General features: G+C 44.9%; 1 protein-coding gene across 4 annotated transcripts in view; it reads left to right on the plus strand.

The window, feature by feature from the left end:
* Positions 1-22,328, plus strand: part of LOC139746552 (organic cation transporter protein-like) — a 38,665-nt gene that overhangs the window by 11,453 nt on the left and 4,884 nt on the right. For 2 of the 4 annotated variants that reach the window (XM_071657903.1, XM_071657904.1), the window contains exons 3-11: positions 6,193-6,414; positions 11,463-11,570; positions 12,459-12,717; positions 13,707-13,878; positions 15,198-15,324; positions 17,044-17,150; positions 18,537-18,751; positions 19,737-19,918; positions 20,055-20,224. In XM_071657903.1, the coding sequence (XP_071514004.1) occupies positions 6,193-6,414; positions 11,463-11,570; positions 12,459-12,717; positions 13,707-13,878; positions 15,198-15,324; positions 17,044-17,150; positions 18,537-18,751; positions 19,737-19,918; positions 20,055-20,224 (1,562 nt within the window). The remainder of the gene's footprint in view (positions 1-6,192; positions 6,415-11,462; positions 11,571-12,458; positions 12,718-13,706; positions 13,879-15,197; positions 15,325-17,043; positions 17,151-18,536; positions 18,752-19,736; positions 19,919-20,054; positions 20,225-22,328) is intronic. The other 2 variants (XM_071657906.1, XM_071657905.1) reach the window with 1 other exon arrangement.

The raw sequence follows: 22,328 nt of genomic DNA on the forward strand, positions 1-22,328 counted from the left end.
CAATCAATACCCTCCCATATAATTTACCAGGAATACTCAACAAACATAGACCTGTATATATATATATATATATATATATATATATATATATATATATATATATATATATATATATATTCCTATGAGTCCACGGGGAAAATGAAAGACGAGAAGTTCCCAAGTGCACTTTCGTGTAATAATCACATCATCAGGGGAGACACACGAGAGAAATATAACAGTCAGTTGATATACATCGAAGAGACGAAGCTACGACGCCATTTGGTAAACATGTGATTGTCCAAAACATACAACGAGTGTTCATAAACTTACCATTTTACAAATTTTATCAACAATAAAGTTATCTAATTTGTACAGACCATCACTAATATTAAGATAATAATTCTTTGTGTATTTAATAATAGAAGATTCAATGATATTTCTCTTGGTAATAGAGTTAGAATTAACAACTGAGATGGCGTTACTCCAGTCAATACAATGATCATAGTTTTTAACATTATTAAACAAGACATTTGAATCTTGTCCCGTTCTTATACTATATTTATGTTGCTTAAGTCTAACTGAAAGATCCTTACCAGTCTGACCAACATAAAACTTATCACAATTCTCTACATGGCACTTTATAGATGCACCCAGGAGAATTTTCTGGTGAATTTCTGATTAAGATATTCTTTATAGTATTATTGTTGCTAAAGGCAACATTTACATTAAAGGATTTAAGCAACATGGGAAGTAAAGTAACATTATTATTAAAAGGAAGAACTAAAAGATTCTTGGTGTCAATGGGAGGTTTGGGCTCAACTCTATAAAATGATTTCTTTGCTAACTTAAGGGATTTATCAATGAAAGATCTAGGGTACTTTAACTTAGATCCAATAGAATATATCTTCTCAAACTCATCATCAATAAAATCTGGACTACAAATACGTTGTTAGGGAGATCATATGTTGGCAACCCCACGATTTCGATGGGTGACCAGGGTCAACTGCGAGGGGTCGACACCCACTTACTGACCCGTCATCACATCCCTTCCCCTGGAGAGGAAGAAGGGGAGGAAGATGCCAGTAATGAGTACTCTTGTAATATTGTTTAGCTAGTAAGGAGCAAATTATCATATAAGAATAATGTAAGGAATTAGCATGTAAAATAACCCCTGACATGTATCATGACTATAGCTGGAGGTTATTTATAGAAATTATATTGTACGGGACGTGACCTCGTCCATAACAGTTTCATATAGAATTACGTCAAGTGCAAAAGTTTATTATTTACGGTGCTCGAGTACGAATATACAGTGATAGCCATTTCAGATGATGTCACCATGAAAATGTATCGAGTGTGGAAAAGTGACAAAGTGACATAGTGAATTAATTAACCAGGGAATTTGAAATGATCGCCTGGGCAATCCAACGTGATTTCAGGTCAGGGAGTAATTAGGCGAGACGCAGTGTGTCAGTTAAGGACCCTACCTACTTGGATACAGTTACCCAGCCCGGGTGTATTGCATTCAACATGTGAGGATAATGAGTCAATACTGTGTCTACAAGAAACGCTGATTGAGTCGATTCCAACGGGTCAGCTTGTGTGAGGCGAGGAGGGCAGCTTGTGTGAGGTGAGGAGGGCAGCTTGTGTGAGGCGAGGAGGTCAGCTTGTGTGAGGTGAGGAGGGCAGCTTGTGTGAGGCGAGGAGGGCAGCTTGTGTGAGGTGAGGAGGGCAGCTTGTGTGAGGTGAGGAGGGCAGCTTGTGTGAGGTGAGGAGGGCAGCTTGTGTGAGGCGAGGAGGGTAGCTTGTGTGAGGCGAGGAGGGTAGCTTGTGTGAGGTGAGGAGGGCAGCTTGTGTGAGGCGAGGAGGGCAGCTTGTGTGAGGTGAGGAGGGCAGCTTGTGTGAGGCGAGGAGGTCAGCTTGTGTGAGGTGAGGAGGGCAGCTTGTGTGAGGTGAGGAGGGCAGCTTGTGTGAGGCGAGGAGGTCAGCTTGTGTGAGGTGAGGAGGGCAGCTTGTGTGAGATGAGGAGGGCAGCTTGTGTGAGGTGAGGAGGGCAGCTTGTGTGAGGTGAGGAGGGCAGCTTGTGTGAGGTGAGGAGGGCAGCTTGTGTGAGGCGAGGAGGGCAGCTTGTGTGAGGTGAGGAGGGCAGCTTGTGTGAGGTGAGGAGGGCAGCTTGTGTGAGGTGAGGAGGGCAGCTTGTGTGAGGCGAGGAGGTCAGCTTGTGTGAGGTGAGGAGGGCAGCTTGTGTGAGGTGAGGAGGGCAGCTTGTGTGAGGTGAGGAGGGCAGCTTGTGTGAGGTGAGGAGGGCAGCTTGTGTGAGGCGAGGAGGGCAGCTTGTGTGAGGTGAGGAGGGCAGCTTGTGTGAGGTGAGGAGGGCAGCTTGTGTGAGGTGAGGAGGGCAGCTTGTGTGAGGTGAGGAGGGCAGCTTGTGTGAGGTGAGGAGGGCAGCTTGTGTGAGGTGAGGAGGGCAGCTTGTGTGAGGTGAGGAGGGCAGCTTGTGTGAGGCGAGGAGGGCAGCTTGTGTGAGGTGAGGAGGGCAGCTTGTGTGAGGTGAGGAGGGCAGCTTGTGTGAGGTGAGGAGGGCAGCTTGTGTGAGGCGAGGAGGTCAGCTTGTGTGAGGTGAGGAGGGCAGCTTGTGTGAGGTGAGGAGGGCAGCTTGTGTGAGGTGAGGAGGGCAGCTTGTGTGAGGTGAGGAGGGCAGCTTGTGTGAGGTGAGGAGGGCAGCTTGTGTGAGGTGAGGAGGGCAGCTTGTGTGAGGTGAGCACCTCCTGGCGTGCTGGACTCAGCGCCGTCGTAGGAAACACGAGGACAGACCAGCCTGACGTGGGGGACGTGTGGACCATTACTTGGCTACAGACACACTCACGTCCAGAGACCCGGCTCCAGCCCAGCTACTGAACATCCAGCTAAGATCATGTGTCACACAAGTGAACTTTTACCACCAGAGAACACGATGTCCCTTGCCATTGTGAATTAGATGTTTAGTTACTATTGGCATTTGCTTTAGGATGCATACCATATTGTTTCTGATACTGTGAGTAGCTTTAAGATATTTGATATCAAGTAAACGTCCGCGGACCCGTATATAATGATGATGTTAAAAGTGTTGTAACCAGTTGGATATTAAGATTGCAGACGTTACATGTTTACGCATCCAGATAGAACGTGTTTACGCACATTTAATTGTCAGGTTATGTGTACCTATGCCATTCTGTTTAGGTGTTAAACGTAAAGTTATTGACTTTTCCTTCACCTACAGGGAAGTGAGTAGTCAAAGTATGCTTAATGGTCCTTTGTCTTAGTTGGGTTATTAATATCTAAATTAAGGGTTTTACTTAAACCATGGCTATGGGCCCCCATGGTAATCTCCCATGAACATCATCAACTATCAAATAATAATCTCTGGTAAGTATTGTTAGCAAGAATAACGGCACGATGGCAGTATCTTCTTCTATTCTCTATTCTGTATTCTGGTCCACATAATGAATTTGTGATAAGCATGTGCCAGACTAGAACGTACCCGACCCTCATACGGGTAGCCACTTGTTTACCAAATGGCGTCGTAGCTACGTCTCTTCCTTGTATATCAAGTGACTGTTATATTTCTTCCTTGTATCTCCCCTGATGATGTGATTATTATACGAAAGTGCACTAGGCAACTTATCGTGTTTTATTTTCCCGTGGACTCGCAGGTTACGCTAGGAAAACAGACATAAAGGCCACATTTGTTCACGCTGAGTCTCTAGCTGTCATATGTAATGCACCGAAACCACAGCTCCCTGTCCACATCCAAACCCCATAGACCTTTCCATGGTTTACCCCAGACGTTTCACATGCCCTGGTTCATTCCATTGACAGCACGTCGACCCCGGTATATCACATCATTCCAATTCACTCTATTCTTTGCACCCCTCTCCCCCTCCTGTATGTTCAGACCCCGATCATTCAAAAACTTTTTCGCTTCATCCTTACACCTCCGTCTTTTGTTACTCCTTGTTCCCTCCACCTCTGACACATATATCCTCTTTCTCAATCTTTCCTCACTCATTCTCTCCATGTGACCAAACCGTTTCAAAACACCCTCTTCTGCGCTCTCAACCACTCTTTTTATTACCACACATCTCTCTTACCCTTTCTTTACTTACCCGATCAAACCACCTCACACCACATATTGTCCTCAAACATTTCATTTCCAACACATCCACCCTCCTCCGTACAGCCCTATCTATAGCCCATGCCTCGCAACCATATAACATTGTTGGAACCACTATTCCTTTAAACATACCCATTTTAGCTCTCCGAGATAATGTTCTCGACTTCCACACATTCCTCATCGCTCTCAGAACCTTCGTCCCCTCCCCCCCTTCCCCCACCCTGTGACTCTTCCGCTTCCATGGTTATATTCGCTGGTAAGTCCACTCCCAGATGTCTAAAACACTTTACTTCCTCCAATTTTTCTCCATTTAAACTTACCTCCCAAGTGACTTATCCCTCAACCCTACTGAACCTAATAACCTTGCTCTTATTCACATTTACTCTAAACTTTCTCCTTTCACACACTTTTCCAAACTCAGTCACCAGCTTCTGCAGTTTCTCGCCCGAATCAGCCACCAGCGCTGTATCATAAGCAAACAACAACTGACTCGCTTCCCACGCCCTCTCATCCACAACAGACTGCATCCTCGTCCCTCTCTCCAAAACTCTTGTATTTTCCTCCCTAACCGCACCATCCATAAATTAAACAGCCATGGGGACATCTCACACCCCTGCCGCAGACAGACGTTCCCTGGGAACCAATCTCTCTTGTCTTCCTACTCGCACACATGCCTTACACCCTTGATGGACTTTTCATTGTTTCCTAACAACTTACCTCCCACACCATATACTCTTAAGACCTTCCATAAAACATCTCTATCAACCATATCATATGCCTTCTCCAGATCCGTAAATGCCACATACAGATCCGTCTGTTTTTCTAAGTATTTCTCACATACATTCTTCAAAGCAAACACCTGAGCCATACATTTTCTAACACTTCTGAAACCACACTGCTCTTCCCCAATCTGATGTTCTGTACATGTCTTCACTCTCAATCAATACCCTCCCAATTTTCTAGGAGTACTCAACAAACTCATGCCTCTGTAGTCTGAACACTCACCTTTATCCCCTTTGCCTTTGTATAATGGTCTATACAGGCATTCCGCTAATCCTCAGGCACTTCACCATGAGCCATACATACAATGAATATCCTTTCCAGCTAGTCAACAACACAGTCACCCCCTTTCTCTTATTAAATTCTACAGCAGTACCATCCACTCTGCTGCCTTGCCGGATTTCATCTTCCGCAAGGCTTTCACTTCCTTTACTCTCTTAACCATATCATTCTCCCTGACCCTCTCACTTCGCACACCACCTCGACCAGAACACCCTATGTCTGCCACTCTATCATCAGAGACATTCAACAAACCTTCAAAATACTCCCTCATCTCCTCACTCCTTCACTATCTGTTATCACCTCCCCATTAGCCTCCTTTACCGATGTTCCCATTTGTTCCCTTGTCTTCCGCACGTTCTTTATCTCCTTCCAAAACATCTCTTTATCCTCCTTAAGTTTAATGATACTCTCTCACCCCAGCCCTCATTTACATATAGTTAGACCGGATGTGTAGTTATTTTGAATAAGGCTGTATCATGGTCTTTTGACAATATAGTCTAATCGAGAAACTCCTTACTGTAAAGGAGACCAGCATTTTCCTGCTACCGGAAGTAGCGCAGCTTAAAAGCTACAGGACACTTTGAATCTTATCTTTCATCGAACTTAATCTATAGTTGGTGTTCAGATCTTGTATGGAAAACTTGGAGACATAATAAAAAATGTATTTTATTTCTAGATTCTATATACATGTTTGGCAACCAGTGACACGTACGTTGCGTGTTGATTGATCCTTTTGTTCAATGTTGTTCTGATGTGGCTACCACACATCGTGTCCCTTCTGGGCCGGATCCCGAAAGAGTAAACTTGGAAAGTTTACACCACGGTTCTGTTCCGTGTTACGACTACCTGCCGGGAGTCGAACTGGTTACGAAGACCGGGTTGCCTTAACGAGTAAAACATACAGACGTCTGTTGGTTTGGAGGGTAAGAAAGTTATTGGGGTACAGAAAAGACTTGATTCAAACTATCGTTAGTAAAAAAAAGCAATTTCTGTTCCAGGTGCTTCTTCTTGCTAATTGTTTGATGAGTGTCTACCTGGCCACTGTGGTTTACGGTCAGTTTTTCATGACGCTAACCCCGCCTCACTGGTGTAGCGCCCCTCCTGACCTCCTCGCCCTCAACCTGACGCCCCACCAGCTGAAGGTCCTGACCGTCCCTCGGCTGAAGGGCGGCAGCGACGACTTTCACTCCTGTGCCAGATACGACGTCAACCGGACCCAGGTAATGCGTAGGGCGTGTCCCTTCTGACGGGTTCAGAGCTACGTCGTGTGTGTGTGTGTGTGGTGTGTGTGTGTGTGTGTGTGTGTGTGTGTGTTTTCACCCGACACGAGCCATGACGTGTCTCAGTTGCCAGTGAGGACGTGGGTTGTGTACCATCGTCGTGTGGTTGTGTCCGCCAGGGGTCTACAACCAACGGACCATCGTCGTCTGCTGAGGGAGCGCATGGTGTTATGAGCAGACATGTGTGGTAGAAGTGCCTGGCTTACGTAGGCACCAGCTGCTGCTACATAGGCACCAGCTGCTGCTACATAGGCACCAGCTGCTGCTACATAGGCACCAGCTGCTGCTACATAGGCACCAGCCGCTGCTACATAGGCACCAGCTCCAATATGTTAACATTTTGTAAAGTCAGTGTGTGTTGTAAGGTGTGTGTGTGTGTGTGTGTGTGTGTGTGTGTGTGTGCGTGCGTGCGTGCGCGCGCATGTGACACACACACAAGTAGCTTAAAAGTAGTTCAATTACATGTTATGGTTGTGCACGACACCGTCTGGGTTCATCAGGCATCGTCAGTCTGTTGAATCAAGTGACCTGGTAGTTAACATTATAAAGTGACCTGGTAGTTAACATTATAAAGTGACCTGGTAGTTAACATTATAAAGTGACCTGGTAGTTAACATAATGTAGTGACCTGGTAGTTAACATTATAAAGTGACCTGGTAGTTAACATTATAAAGTGACCTGGTAGTTAACATTATAAAGTGACCTGGTAGTTAACATTATAAAGTGACCTGGTAGTTAACATAATGTAGTGACCTGGTAGTTAACATTATAAAGTGACCTGGTAGTTAACATTATAAAGTGACCTGGTAGTTAACATTATAAAGTGACCTGGTAGTTAACATTATAAAGTGACCTGGTAGTTAACATTATAAAGTGACCTGGTAGTTAACATTATAAAGTGACCTGGTAGTTAACATTATAAAGTGACCTGGTAGTTAACATTATAAAGTGACCTGGTAGTTAACATTATAAAGTGACCTGGTAGTTAACATTATAAAGTGACCTGGTAGTTAACATTATAAAGTGACCTGGTAGTTAACATTATAAAGTGACCTGGTAGTTAACATTATAAAGTGACCTGGTAGTTAACATTATAAAGTGACCTGGTAGTTAACATTATAAAGTGACCTGGTAGTTAACATTATAAAGTGACCTGGTAGTTAACATTATAAAGTGACCTGGTAGTTAACATTATAAAGTGACCTGGTAGTTAACATTATAAAGTGACCTGGTAGTTAACATTATAAAGTGACCTGGTAGTTAACATTATAAAGTGACCTAGTAGTTAACATTATAAAGTGACCTGGTAGTTAACATAATGTAGTGACCTGGAAGTTAACATTATAAAGTGACCTGGTAGTTAACATTATGAAGTGACCTGGTAGTTAACATAATGAAGTGACCTGGTAGTTAACATTATAAAGTGACCTGGTAGTTAACATTATAAAGTGACCTGTTAGTTAACATAATAAAGTGACCTGGTAGTTAACATTATAAAGTGACCTGGTAGTTAACATTATAAAGTGACCTGGTAGTTAACATTATAAAGTGACCTGGTAGTTAACATTATAAGTGACCTGGTAGTTAACATTATAAAGTGACCTGGTAGTTAACATTATAAAGTGACCTGGTAGTTAACATTATAAAGTGACCTGGAAGTTAACATTATGAAGTGACCTGGTAGTTAACATTATGAAGTGACCTGGTAGTTAACATTATAAAGTGACCTGGTAGTTAACATTATGAAGTGACCTGGTAGTTAACATTATAAAGTGACCTGGTAGTTAACATAATGTAGTGACCTGGAAGTTAACATTATAAAGTGACCTGGTAGTTAACATTATGAAGTGACCTGGTAGTTAACATTATGAAGTGACCTGGTAGTTAACATTATAAAGTGACCTGGTAGTTAACATAATGTAGTGACCTGGAAGTTAACATTATAAAGTGACCTGGTAGTTAACATTATAAGTGACCTGGTAGTTAACATTATAGTGACCTGGTAGTTAACATTATAAAGTGACCTGGAAGTTAACATTATAAAGTGACCTGGTAGTTAACATTATAAAGTGACCTGGTAGTTAACATAATGTAGTGACCTGGTAGTTAACATTATAAAGTGACCTGGTAGTTAACATTATAAAGTGACCTGGTAGTTAACATTATAAGTGACCTGGTAGTTAACATTATAAAGTGACCTGGTAGTTAACATTATAAGTGACCTGGTAGTTAACATTATAAAGTGACCTGGTAGTTAACATTATAAAGTGACCTGGTAGTTAACATTATAAAGTGACCTGGTAGTTAACATTATAAAGTGACCTGGTAGTTAACATTATAAAGTGACCTGGTAGTTAACATTATAAAGTGACCTGGTAGTTAACATTATAAAGTGACCTGGTAGTTAACATTATAAAGTGACCTGGTAGTTAACATTATAAAGTGACCTGGTAGTTAACATTATAAAGTGACCTGGTAGTTAACATTATAAAGTGACCTGGTAGTTAACATTATAAAGTGACCTGGTAGTTAACATTATAAAGTGACCTGGTAGTTAACATTATAAAGTGACCTGGTAGTTAACATTATAAAGTGACCTAGTAGTTAACATTATAAAGTGACCTGGTAGTTAACATAATGTAGTGACCTGGAAGTTAACATTATAAAGTGACCTGGTAGTTAACATTATGAAGTGACCTGGTAGTTAACATAATGTAGTGACCTGGAAGTTAACATTATAAAGTGACCTGGTAGTTAACATTATGAAGTGACCTGGTAGTTAACATTATAAAGTGACCTAGTAGTTAACATTATAAAGTGACCCGGTAGTTAACATAATGTAGTGACCTGGAAGTTAACATTATAAAGTGACCTGGTAGTTAACATTATGAAGTGACCTGGTAGTTAACATTATGAAGTGACCTGGTAGTTAACATTATAAAGTGACCTGGTAGTTAACATAATGTAGTGACCTGGAAGTTAACATTATAAAGTGACCTGGTAGTTAACATTATGAAGTGACCTGGTAGTTAACATTATAAAGTGACCTGGTAGTTAACATTATGAAGTGACCTGGTAGTTAACATTATAAAGTGACCTGGTAGTTAACATAATGTAGTGACCTGGAAGTTAACATTATAAAGTGACCTGGTAGTTAACATTATGAAGTGACCTGGTAGTTAACATTATGAAGTGACCTGGTAGTTAACATTATAAAGTGACCTGGTAGTTAACATTATAAAGTGACCTGGTAGTTAACATTATAAAGTGACCTGGTAGTTAACATTATAAAGTGACCTGGTAGTTAACATTATGAAGTGACCTGGTAGTTAACATAATGTAGTGACCTGGTAGTTAACATTATGAAGTGACCTGGTAGTTAACATTATAAAGTGACCTGGTAGTTAACATAATGTAGTGACCTGGAAGTTAACATTATAAAGTGACCTGGTAGTTAACATTATGAAGTGACCTGGTAGTTAACATTATGAAGTGACCTGGTAGTTAACATTATAAAGTGACCTGGTAGTTAACATTATGAAGTGACCTGGTAGTTAACATTATAAAGTGACCTGGTAGTTAACATAATGTAGTGACCTGGAAGTTAACATTATAAAGTGACCTGGTAGTTAACATTATGAAGTGACCTGGTAGTTAACATTATGAAGTGACCTGGTAGTTAACATTATAAAGTGACCTGGTAGTTAACATAATGTAGTGACCTGGAAGTTAACATTATAAAGTGACCTGGTAGTTAACATTATAGTGACCTGGTAGTTAACATTATAGTGACCTGGTAGTTAACATTATAAAGTGACCTGGAAGTTAACATTATAAAGTGACCTGGTAGTTAACATTATAGTGACCTGGAAGTTAACATTATAAAGTGACCTGGTAGTTAACATTATAAAGTGACCTGGTAGTTAACATTATAAAGTGACCTGGATGTTAACATTATAAAGTGACCTGGTAGTTAACATTATAAAGTGACCTGGTAGTTAACATTATAAAGTGACCTGGTAGTTAACATTATAAAGTGACCTGGTAGTTAACATTATAAAGTGACCTGGTAGTTAACATTATAAAGTGACCTGGTAGTTAACATTATAAAGTGACCTGGTAGTTAACATTATAAAGTGACCTGGTAGTTAACATTATGAACTGTACAGCAGGATGACGTTACGTAAATGAAGGATCGTGAGGACAAATATATTTTGATCATCATTTTTGCCTTCATTACTTCTACACACACACAGACACACACACACACACCACTAAGGCAAGTAGGTACCCATGTATCGACCAGCCCTGAGGAGAGGATGAACAGCTGGGGTTGGGTGTGGGCTGACGACTGCAGCCGAGCACCAGAATTGGAACCCTTGTGGACCTGGGGCCTGGCGGGCGGGCGGGCCCGTGCTAACTCATGGTCAGCAAGGCTAAACCAATGGACTGTGTAAGCCACTGTTGAGGGAAGGAATCACAGTGGGTCTTTGTTCATTGATTTCCACTGGGTCTTCCCAAGTGGTGACGGAAACATTTTAACCAGTGGTTAACCTCACCATTAACTCTCCAGGTCATTATAGCGAGAGTGGTAGACAGCGGAGGACAGTGGTCCGCTACCCGGATGAGCTGGGTCTTTGCGTAACAAGGTGTTACGTCACCTTTGTTACGTTACGGCTTGGGGGGGGGGGGTACGAGGATAACACTAGCTGTGAGGGTCAGTACAATGTTACACTTTTTTTTTTTTTAAACAGAGACCAGACCCACTTTAACAGACCCCACGACCTGTAGGTCAAGGGTCCGTGTGCCTTTGTGACCCACCTAAAGGACCATCTCATATGACCTTTAGGTTGACCCCACTTGAGAAGGAATGGTGTTGGCGTTGTAACAGCGAGGTGACCCGAGACGAGAGGTGACCCGAGACGAGAGGTGACCCGAGACGAGAGGTGACCTGGGTGGTGTAATGGTGACCTGTGTCGTCTCAACAGGTGATGCTGAACGCGAACCATCAACCTGACCCGACCTGGCCTGTCACAACCTGCACCCACGGCTGGACCTACAACTACTCTCTGTACTACCCCACCATCACCTCACAGGTACGACCCCACCATCACCTCACAGGTACGACCCCACCATCACCTCACAGGTACGACCCCACCATCACCTCACAGGTACGACCCCACCATCACCTCACAGGTACGACCCCACCATCACCACACAGGTACGACCCCACCATCACCTCACAGGTACGACCCCACCATCACCTCACAGGTACGACCCCACCATCACCTCAGGTACGACCTCACCATCACCTCACACCTATGACAGCTTCCCCTCTCCACTCCACAGCTCTGATTCTCACCATCTAGTTGATATCGTTGCACTCACAGCTGTCCCCCCACCTCTCTTCCACCCTTCTATCACCTCACATGTCAGGTTCAGCCGAACCATCTCCTTACCTTGATAAAGTTGCCCTGTACTTTGGACATGATTAATAAACTTTCTCACCATTACCTGATCGGACCTGTAACTACCATGTGATGGGTACAGCAACACCTGCAGGTAGTGCTCCCTCTGTCTCCCACGTCATTAACTTTTAGTCACAGTCACAGCTGTAACCTCATATACTCCCAGACTACTTCCCTAACCCCAAACCAGGTCTAAGGTAACTGCTGAACCCGCCACTCGCACCCCCATCTCTCCCGTGTATAGTACACGTACCTGGGAGTGGACATGGTCGCGGATGGTACCACGGAAGATGAAGGAAGCCATAGGGTGGGTAAGGGGGGGAAAGTTCTGGGAGCACTGAGGCGAGAAGAAAAGCCAAGCTGGGCATGTTTGATGGTGCAGGAGTCCAGACGGTGCTGTGTGGAAGTGAGGCGTTGGGGGACCTATTCTTATTTTCTATGTTATTGACTTGTTGTGGAGGTTGTGCACAGGGTCGCACACTATCTTTTCTGACTAGGTGATGTTATGTTCCTCAGCTGGACTGGGTGTGTGACGAGGACTGGAAACCTCCCTTGGCCCAGACCCTCTTCTATCTGGGATCGATGATCGGGTCGTCGCTACTGGGCTGGGCAGCGGACCGCTGGGGACGACTCCCGCTGGTCGTGTTCTGTAACCTGCTGGGCGCCGTGGCCGGCGTCGTATCCGCCTTCAGCACCTCCTTCGTCATGTTCTGTGTCCTTAGGTTCGTCGTGGGCCACACCTACGAACAGCTGTACGGTATAGGACTGATCCTATGTAAGTTACGCCCACGACACGTCCCCATGTTCATGTTGAATGTAGGTTCTTGAAAAACCCTTTTTGTATTCTATCTGTTAAGTTCTGAGAGAGAAAAGTACGGTAAGAAAGGTCACTGAAGTTTGTCTGTTGCGTTCATACGTCTCATGGTCATGACGAGCGATGGGAAGCAGAGGTAAAACCTTTACTGATGGTTGGACAGTTAAAGGCAGTTAAGCTTTCATTATCTCCCATGGCTTCGTCAGGGGCTGGTGCATGAAAGTGTTCATTAAAACTCGTAACTTCACCTATTTTGCTGTGTCCGGGTACACGACACCATCCCTCCTGGTGCAGGCCAAGTTGTGAAATGAGGCGAGTTTGTTTCTGAAAGTCTCGAGTTAGCTTAGGCGATTCAGGGTTTAACAGGGGAAGCCTGTGTGGGTGGGTGTAGCTTGGTGGGCCGCTCTGTAGCTGGCTAACTGGCTGGCTACCAGTAACAGGAGAATGGTTACAGTGGAGAGAGTTTCTCAAACGTAAGTTTATAAGACGAGTGAACGGAAAATGCCTGCCTTGCTTAAGGAAGCTGATGTACAAGTGTTATCAAGTGAGACGAGAATGGATGAAGGCAGTAAGTATGAATATAAACATGTATATATGTATATGTATGTATACGTTGAAATGTATTGCTATGTATATGTGCGTATGTGGTCGTTTATGTACCGACCTCCATTCAGGTCATGATTCCTGTAACACCCCCCCCCCCCCCCAGCTGTTACCTTAAGGTAGGATAAAGATGAACTCGTCCTTGTATGATACACTGACCTCAGTGACCTGGTGCTTGACCTGGTGTGGAGTGGTGGTGTCGCACACCACACCACCTCTCATGCCCTCCAGTATATTTGGTCACACCCTGTGTTATCCCCCTCCCCTCTCACATTAGGACCTCCTCCGCCCCACGAACACGCGCCCCTGGGCATCACATGGTTCTGACATCCCCCTCGCCCCTACAGTGCTGGAGTACGTGGGCACAGCCTACAGGACCGTCATGACCAACGTACCTATGATGCTCTTCTTGTCCCTCGCCTGCTGCCTCATGCCCTGGTTGGCCTATGGCCTAGCCGACTGGACGAACTTCGCCATCGTCATACACTCTATCCAGTTCCTCTCCATCTTCTTCATATGGTACGTACCCTCCAGGAGGCCATCTTGTCTGCCCCGCTGGTGTCTGTCTGCGGCAGGGTTTTAATTCGTTTATGGATGGGGTTGTTAGGGAGGTGAATCCAAGAGTTTTGGAGAGAGGGGCAAGTATGCACTCTCTTGTGGATGAGAAGGCTTGGGAAGTGAGTCAGTTGTTGTTCGCCGATGACACAACGCTGTTGGCTGATTCGGGTGAGAAACTGCAGAAGCTGGTGACTGAATTTGGTAAAGTGTGTGAAAGGAGAAAGCTTAGAGTAAACGTAAATAAGAGCAAGATTATTAGGTACAGTAGGGTTGAGGGACAAGTCAATTGGGAGATAAGTTTGAATGATGAAAAATTGGAGGAAGTGAAGTGTTTTAGATATCTGGGAGTGGATTTGGCAGCGGATGGAACCATGAAAGCGGAAGTGAATCATAGGGTGGGGGAGGGGGCGAAAGTTCTGGGAGTGTTGAAAAGTGTGTGGAAGTCGAGAACGTTATCTCGGAGAACAAAAATGGGTATGTTTGAAGGAATAGTGGTTCCAACAATGTTATATGGTTGCGAGGCGTGGGCTATAGATAGAGTTGTGCGGAGGAGGGTGGATGTGTTGGAAATGAGATGTTTGAGGATAATATGTAGTGTGAGGTGGTTTGATCGAGTAAGAAATGAAAGGGCAAGAGAGATGTGTGGTAATAAGAAGTGTGGTTGAGAGAGCAGAAGAGGGTGTTTTGAAATGGTTTGGGCACATGGAGAGAATGAGTGAGGAAAGATTGACCAAGAGGATATATGTGTCAGAGGTGGAGGGAACGAGAAGTGGGAGACCAAATTGGAGGTGGAAAGATGGAGTGAAAAAGATTTTGAGTGATCGGGGCCTGAACATGCAGGAGGGTGAAAGGCGTGCAAGGAATAGATTGAATTAGAACGATGTGGTATACCGGGGTTGACGTGCTGTCAATGGATTGAACCAGGGCATCAAGGGGGTGGGGGGGGTCGTAATTTTGCCAACAGTACTCCCCACCTGAGCATCGGGAACGGTTGTTAGCGACGGCTGATGAGCGATGGGCCACCACTTCACTGGCTGTCAAGTATCACTCCACTTGGGCCCCACGTAGCTATCATTTCTCCCCCGCCTCACCCACACGTGGGCGTTGTTGTTGACGCCCACAACCTCTCCATCTCACAACATTGTTGACGCCCACAACCTCTCCATTTCACAACATTGTTGACGCCCACAACCTCTCCATCTCACAACACGTGACTCACACGACTCGTTCCTCGTGAGTACGTCACTCACTCACTCGCTCTCTTTCTCTCTCTTACTCAGGCTTCTGCCTGAGTCTGCTAGGTGGCTGCTGAGTAAGGGTCGTGTGCAAGAGACGTTGGCCATCATTAAAAAGGTCGCCAAAGTCAACCAGAAGTCACTCTCTCCCGATGTCATCAAGGAAGTGCACGTGAGTTTGTGTGTGTGTGTGTGTGTGTGTTAGATGTGTGACCATCCACACAAGTGCACGTGAGTCAGTGTGTGTGTGTGACCTTCCACACAACATTGGTGATGAGAGGGATTAAGAGTACATAAGGACGAAGAAAGCTGAGAGTAAATGTGAATAAGAGCAAGGTTATTAGGTACAGTAGGATTGGGGAACAAGTCAATTGGGAGATTAGTTTGAATGGAGAAAAACTGGAGGAAGTGAAGTGTTTTAGAGATCTGGGAGTGGATTTGGTAGCGGATGGAACCAAGGAGGCGCAAGTGAGTCACAGGGTGGGGGAGGGGGCGAAAGTTCTGGGAGCGTTGAAAAATGTGTGGAAGTCGAGAACATTATCTCGGAAAGCAAAAATGGGTATGTTTAAAGGAATAGTGGCTCCAACAATGTTATACGGTTGCGAGACGTGGTTTATGGATAGAGTTGTGCGGAGGAGGGTGGATGTGTTGGAAATGAGATGTTTTAGGACAATATGTGGTGTGAGGTGGTTTGATCGAGTAAGTATTGAAAGGGTAAGAGAGATGTGTGGTAATAAAAAGAGTGTGGTTGAGCGAGCAGAAGGGGGTGCTTTGAAATGGTTTGGTCACATGGAAAGAACGAGTGAGGAAAGATTGACCAAGAGGATATATGTGTCAGAGGTGGTGGGAACGAGGAGAAGTGGGAGACCAAATTGGAGGTGGAAAGCTGGAGTGAAAAATATTTTGAGCGATTGGGGACTGAACATGTAGGAGGGTGAAAGGCGTGCAAGGAATAGAGTGAATTGGAACGATGTGGTATACCGGGGTCGACGTGCTGTCAGTGGATTGAACCAGGGCATGTGAAGCGTCTGGGGTAAACCATGAAAAGTTTTATGGGGCCTGGATGTGGAAAGGGAGCTGTGGTTTCGGTGCATTATGCATGACAGCTAGAGACTGAGTGTGAACGAATGTGGCCTTTGTTGTCTTTTCCTAGCGCTACCTCGCGCGCATGCGGGGGGAGGGGGTTGTCATTTCATGTGTGGCGGGGCAGCAACGGGAATGAATAAAGGCAGCAAGTATGAATTACGTACATGTGTTCATATGTATATGTCTGTGTATGTATATATATGTATACGTTGAAATGTATAGGTGTATACATGTGTATACATGTGAATGTGGGTGGGTTGGGCCTTTGGGCCATTCTTTCGTCTGTTTCCTTGCGCTCCCTCGCTAACGTGGGAGACAGCGACAAAGTGTAATATATATATATATATATATATATATATATATATATATATATATATATATATATATATATATATATGAGGGGGGAGGGGGATATTATTCCATGTGTGGCGAGGTGGCGATGGAAATGAATGAAGGCAGACTATGAATTGTGTGCATGTGTATATATGTATATGTATGTGTGTGTATATATATGTGTACATTGAGATGTATAAGTATGTATATTTGCGTGTGTGGACGTGTATGTATATACATGTGTATGGGGGTGGGTTGGGCCATTCTTTCGTCTGTTTCCTTGCGCTACCTGCAAACGCGGGAGACAGCGACAAAGCAAAATAGATAAATATAATATGTATATATATATATATATATATATATATATATATATATATATATATATATATATATATATATAGATAGATAGATAGATAGATAGATAGATAGATAGATAGATAGATAGATAAATAGATAACTGTTACTTCGTCAGGAGTACGTGGAGAAGAAAGCGTTGGAAGAGGCAAGCACTGCATCAGTTTTGGACCTTTTCAAGACGCCAGTGTTACGGAGAAGGTTCCTTGGACTGTGTGGTATGTGGTGAGTATGGCAGGTGGGGTCCAGCACTGACTGACCCTTCCTAGCTGGGGAGGTAAGCAGTGGTCGCTGCAGTGTCGCTGTGGTGGTGGTGTCTCGGCTTTTGCCAGGGGAGAGGGAGGGAGGTTGGTGTTCTGTGTACGTGAAGGGTGATCCCAATTTCGTCCCGGGTTCACATTACACTTTCATGTGCACGCCTCGGGAATCCTACGTTTCTTCCAGGCTTACGATAATGTCATTATGGAGGGAAATATCTTGAGCATGATGGGATTGTATATTTACTAAGAATAATCGAATGTGTATTGAATTGATTGCAGCCAAAGGCTTATTAACACTTACAGAAGTAGATCTACTCCATGGTTAAACCTATGGAGGAGAGAGGAAGTGGGATGAACGTTTAAGTAATGTCCCATATCCTCATTACTCTACATTTAGTCAGGTTTAATTTCACCATCCATGTGGCAGACCAACTGTGGTGTGTGTCTGTCCCCTCGTAAGTTGATTCAATCCTTCCAACTTCCTACTCGTCTACAAACATATCCAGGTAGGAGTCCACACCTTCAGGCAAGTTAACTACATAGATTAAAAAGAGTTATGGTCCCAGAACAGAACCCTGTAACACTCCTCCCGACCTCCGTGATGTAGCGGGTTAGCGTTCCTCACCGTGACGCATCCACGGGCCGCCCACGGTCGAGCGCATAGGTTCGAATCCCGGTTGCGACATTCAGTCCATGGTCAACGTATATATCTTCATCCACCCACATGGGACGGTCAGTAAATGTTTACCAGGCTTAGGCTAGGGTTTATAACGTTAATGGCCTTGATTAGGGCCTCAGTTGCCTGTACGGCCTCAGCCAACAAAACTGGCTCCACTGACACGCGCCATTTGTAACTTTCCAAAGACAAACTCTTCATCAAAGCAGACTCTCTTCTTATTCCTGCCTGGTGATCCAGCTTCTTAATTAGTCACCTGTGCGACACAGTGTCAGATGCTTTCTGTTACTCCAGATACAAACAATGCACTCTGCCTTCCCTTTGGTCTAGCACAGAGCTCACTCTCTCGTAGAAATGCAAAGAGTTTATTACACATGACCTCATTTGCTCAGAGCAGAGCTGTGTCTCAAGTCATTTTCCTTCTGTTGAAAGTCACGCATTTGCTTTCTAATTCTGTCTCCGTTATCAGCACATGAGGTAGATACATACCCCTCATTTCTTCACACAATCCTTTTCTCATACTGAGTGTGAGCAGGTCGGCTAGAATCCTCAGAAGACTGTAAACATTACCACTGTCCAGACTTCTTCTTTTTCCCCTGTCTGTCACCTATTGAGTTAGGTCTCCGTGTTGTCATTCTTGTCTCTCATCTCGTTCCCTGTCGTAACTGTTGGCAGGATGTCACTCGCCATTACCTTCGACTTCCACATGAGGTACACCAAGAACCTGGGCTTCGATGTCTTTGTGAGCTTCACTCTCGCCAGCTTCACAGAGATGCCAGCTGACCTGCTCACTATGGTCACGACTGAGAGGCTGGGGCGTCGCCACACAGCTGTGTGGTCCTTCTTCATCACCTTCCTCATTGATTTCTTTCAAGTCTTCATCAACGGAGGTAAGAACACAGCTGGTGTCATACGGACCGAGGAGGAGTGAAGGCAATGACCGGGTGAAAGAAGTGATAGAAGGAAGGAAAGACTGAGGAGATGGATGGATGGAAATAGTGAGGCCTTGAGGTATCGGAATCTCTCTATTTAAGGAGGGTGACCGCGCCCATATGGGATAGAACAAATTGGAAGAATGTGATATATAGGGGACGACGTGGTGGGCGAAATCAAGGCATATAGAATGATAAGGGAAAACAGGGATTTCAGACTTGGCTCTGGATGGTGAGTTCTGGTCTGGGTACATTACATACAGTAACAGGAGAATGAACCTGTCTGACGAATGAGGCTGTATGATCCGTTACTGGCGCTACCTTCCCCATGTGGGTCTCCAGTACTACGTATGGAAGTCAGTGTACTGTACAGTGGACAGGTAGTACAGAATGGACAGTATCATACTGAATTTTAATGTAGATAAAACTGATAATCTCCTTTGGCTGTGGAGACAGGATTAGGGGCCAAATGGAAATGTATATAACGTGTTCTAACTCGACATTTCGTCTCCTGCTTCCCAAACCTTTTGGCATCTATATATTTTGTGATCAATAGATTTTGTCATCTATAGATTTTGTCATCTATATATTTTGTCATCTATATATTTACAATTCTCATTTTCATTTCATCTATTATTGTTGTTGTTATTGTTATTATTATTATTGTAATTATTATTATTATATGTCGTCTTATAGAGAAAATATATTCTTATGATTATGTTCTGAATGGCAAAACTGCACAGAACTGTGTTCAAGAAATACGTATTGATGACTGTCTCCTGTGTTAATGATAACTGATGATCCAGTCTGCTTTGTTAATGATGATTAATGACCCAGTCTGCTGTGTTAATGATGAATAATGACCCGGTCTGCTGTGTTAATGATGATTAATGACCCGGTCTGCTGTGTTAATGATGATCAAATGAGGCGGTGTGGTCTGCAGATAGCAAGATGACGTCGCTGGGTATGTGTGTCGCTGGTCGTTTCTTCATCACCATGACAATGAACGTGATGCACCAGTACACGGTGGAGGTAGTGCCCACCGTGGCCAGGAGCCAGGCTGTGGGACTGCTACTCAGCCTCGCTGCCTTGTCTGCCTCCCTCTCCTCGTACGTCGTGTACTTGGTGAGTCTCGACCCCCTCTCTTCCTCCTCTTATCCTTGCCTCCTCCAGACACACTCACGAACCCCTTTTTTTTTTTTTTTTTTTTTAAAGCTCGACCAGTAATGACTGACCCCCTCCACCTCCCGTTTTCTACCAGTCGAAGTACGGCCACTACCTGCCCTACCTGATCATCTCGCTGGTGGCCCTGAGCGGCATGGTGTCCAGCCTCCTCCTGCCGGAAACGCTCCGCCAAGACCTGCCAGACTCCCTCCACGACGGAGAAACCTTCTTCACGAACCAGAGCTGCTGCTACAACCCTTGTACCAGGTCAGGTCTACTGCTACAACCCTTGTACCAGGTCAGGTCTACTGCCACAACCCTTGTACCAGGTCAGGTTACTGCTACAACCCTTTTACCAGGTGAGGTCTACTGCTACAATCCTTGTACCAGGTCAGGTCTACTGCTACAACCCTTGTACCAGGTCAGGTCTACTGCCACAACCCTTGTACCAGGTCAGGTCTACTGCTACAACCCTTGTACCAGGTCAGGTCTACTGCTACAACCCTTGTACCAGGTAATTTCTACTGCTACAACCCTTTTACCAGGTGAGGTCTACTGCTACAACCCTTGTACCAGGTCAGGTCTACTGCTACAACCCTTGTACCAGATCAGGTCCACTGTTACAACCCTTATACCAGGTCAGGTCTACTGCTACAATCCTTGTACCAGGTCAGGTCCACTGCTACAACTCTTGTACCAGGTGAGGTCTACTGCTACAACCCTTGTACCAGGTGAGGTCTACTGCTACAACCCTTGTACCAGGTCAGGTCTACTGCTACAACTCTTGTACCAGGTCAGGTCTACTGCTATAACCCTTGCACCAGGTCAGGTTCACTGCTACAACCCTTGTACCAGGTGAGGTCTAATGCTACAACCCTTGTACCAGGTCAGGTCTACTGCTACAACCCTTGTACCAGATCAGGTCTACTGCTACAACTCTTGTACCAGGTGAGGTCTACTGCTACATCCCTTGTACCAGGTCAGGTCTAATGCTACAACCCTTGTACCAGGTCAGGTCTACTGCTATAACCCTTGTACCAGGTCAGGTTCACTGCTACAACCCTTGTACCAGGTGAGGTCTAATGCTACAACCCTTGTACCAGGTCAGGTCTAATGCTACAACCCTTGTACCAGGTCAGGTCTACTGCTACAACTCTTGTACCAGGTGAGGTCTACTGCTACAACCCTTGTACCAGGTCAGGTCCACTGCTACAACCCTTATACCAGGTCAGGTCTACTGCTACAATCCTTGTACCAGGTCAGGTCCACTGCTACAACTCTTGTACCAGGTCAGGTCTACTGCTACAACCCTTGTACCAGGTGAGGTCTACTGCTACAACCCTTGTACCAGGTCAGGTCTACTGCTACAACTCTTGTACCAGGTCAGGTCTACTGCTATAACCCTTGTACCAGGTCAGGTTCACTGCTACAACTCTTGTACCAGGTGAGGTCTACTGCTATAACCCTTGTACCAGGTCAGGTTCACTGCTACAACTCCTGTACCAGGTGAGGTCTACTGCTATAACCCTTGTACCAGGTCAGGTTCACTGCTACAACCCTTGTACCAGGTCAGGTCTACTGCTACAACTCTTGTACCAGGTGAGTTCTACTGCTACAACCCTTGTACCAGGTCATGTCTACTGCCACAACCATTGTACCAGGTGAGGTCTACTGCTACAACCCTTGTACCAGATCAGGTCTACTGCTACAACCCTTGTACCAGGTGAGGTCCACTGCTACAACTCTTGTACCAGGTCAGGTCTACTGCTACAACCCTTGTACCAGATCAGGTCTACTGCTACAACCCTTGTACCAGGTCAGGTCTACTGCTACAACCCTTGTACCAGATCAGGTCTACTGCCACAACCCTTGTACCAGGTCAGGTGTGCTGCTATAACCCTTGTACCAGGTCAGGTCTACTGCTACAACCCTTGTACCAGGTCAGGTCTACTGCTACAACCCTTGTACCAGGTCAGGTCTACTGCTACAACCCTTGTACCAGGTCAGGTCTACTGCTACAACCCTTGTACCAGGTCAGGTCTACTGCTACAACCCTTGTACCAGGTCAGGTCTACTGCTACAACCCTTGTACCAGGTCAGGTCTACTGCTACAACTCTTGTACCAGGTCAGGTCTACTGCTACAACTCTTGTACCAGGTCAGGTCTACTGCTACAACCCTTGTACCAGGTCAGGTCTACTGCTACAACCCTTGTACCAGGTCAGGTCTACTGCTACAACCCTTGTACCAGGTCAGGTCTACTGCTACAACCCTTGTACCAGGTCAGGTCTACTGCTACAACCCTTGTACCAGGTCAGGTCTACTGCTACAACTCTTGTACCAGGTCAGGTCTGCTGCTACAACCCTTGTAC

This window comes from Panulirus ornatus, chromosome 65 (assembly GCF_036320965.1).
Source record: "Panulirus ornatus isolate Po-2019 chromosome 65, ASM3632096v1, whole genome shotgun sequence".
Classification (NCBI taxonomy): domain Eukaryota; kingdom Metazoa; phylum Arthropoda; class Malacostraca; order Decapoda; family Palinuridae; genus Panulirus; species Panulirus ornatus.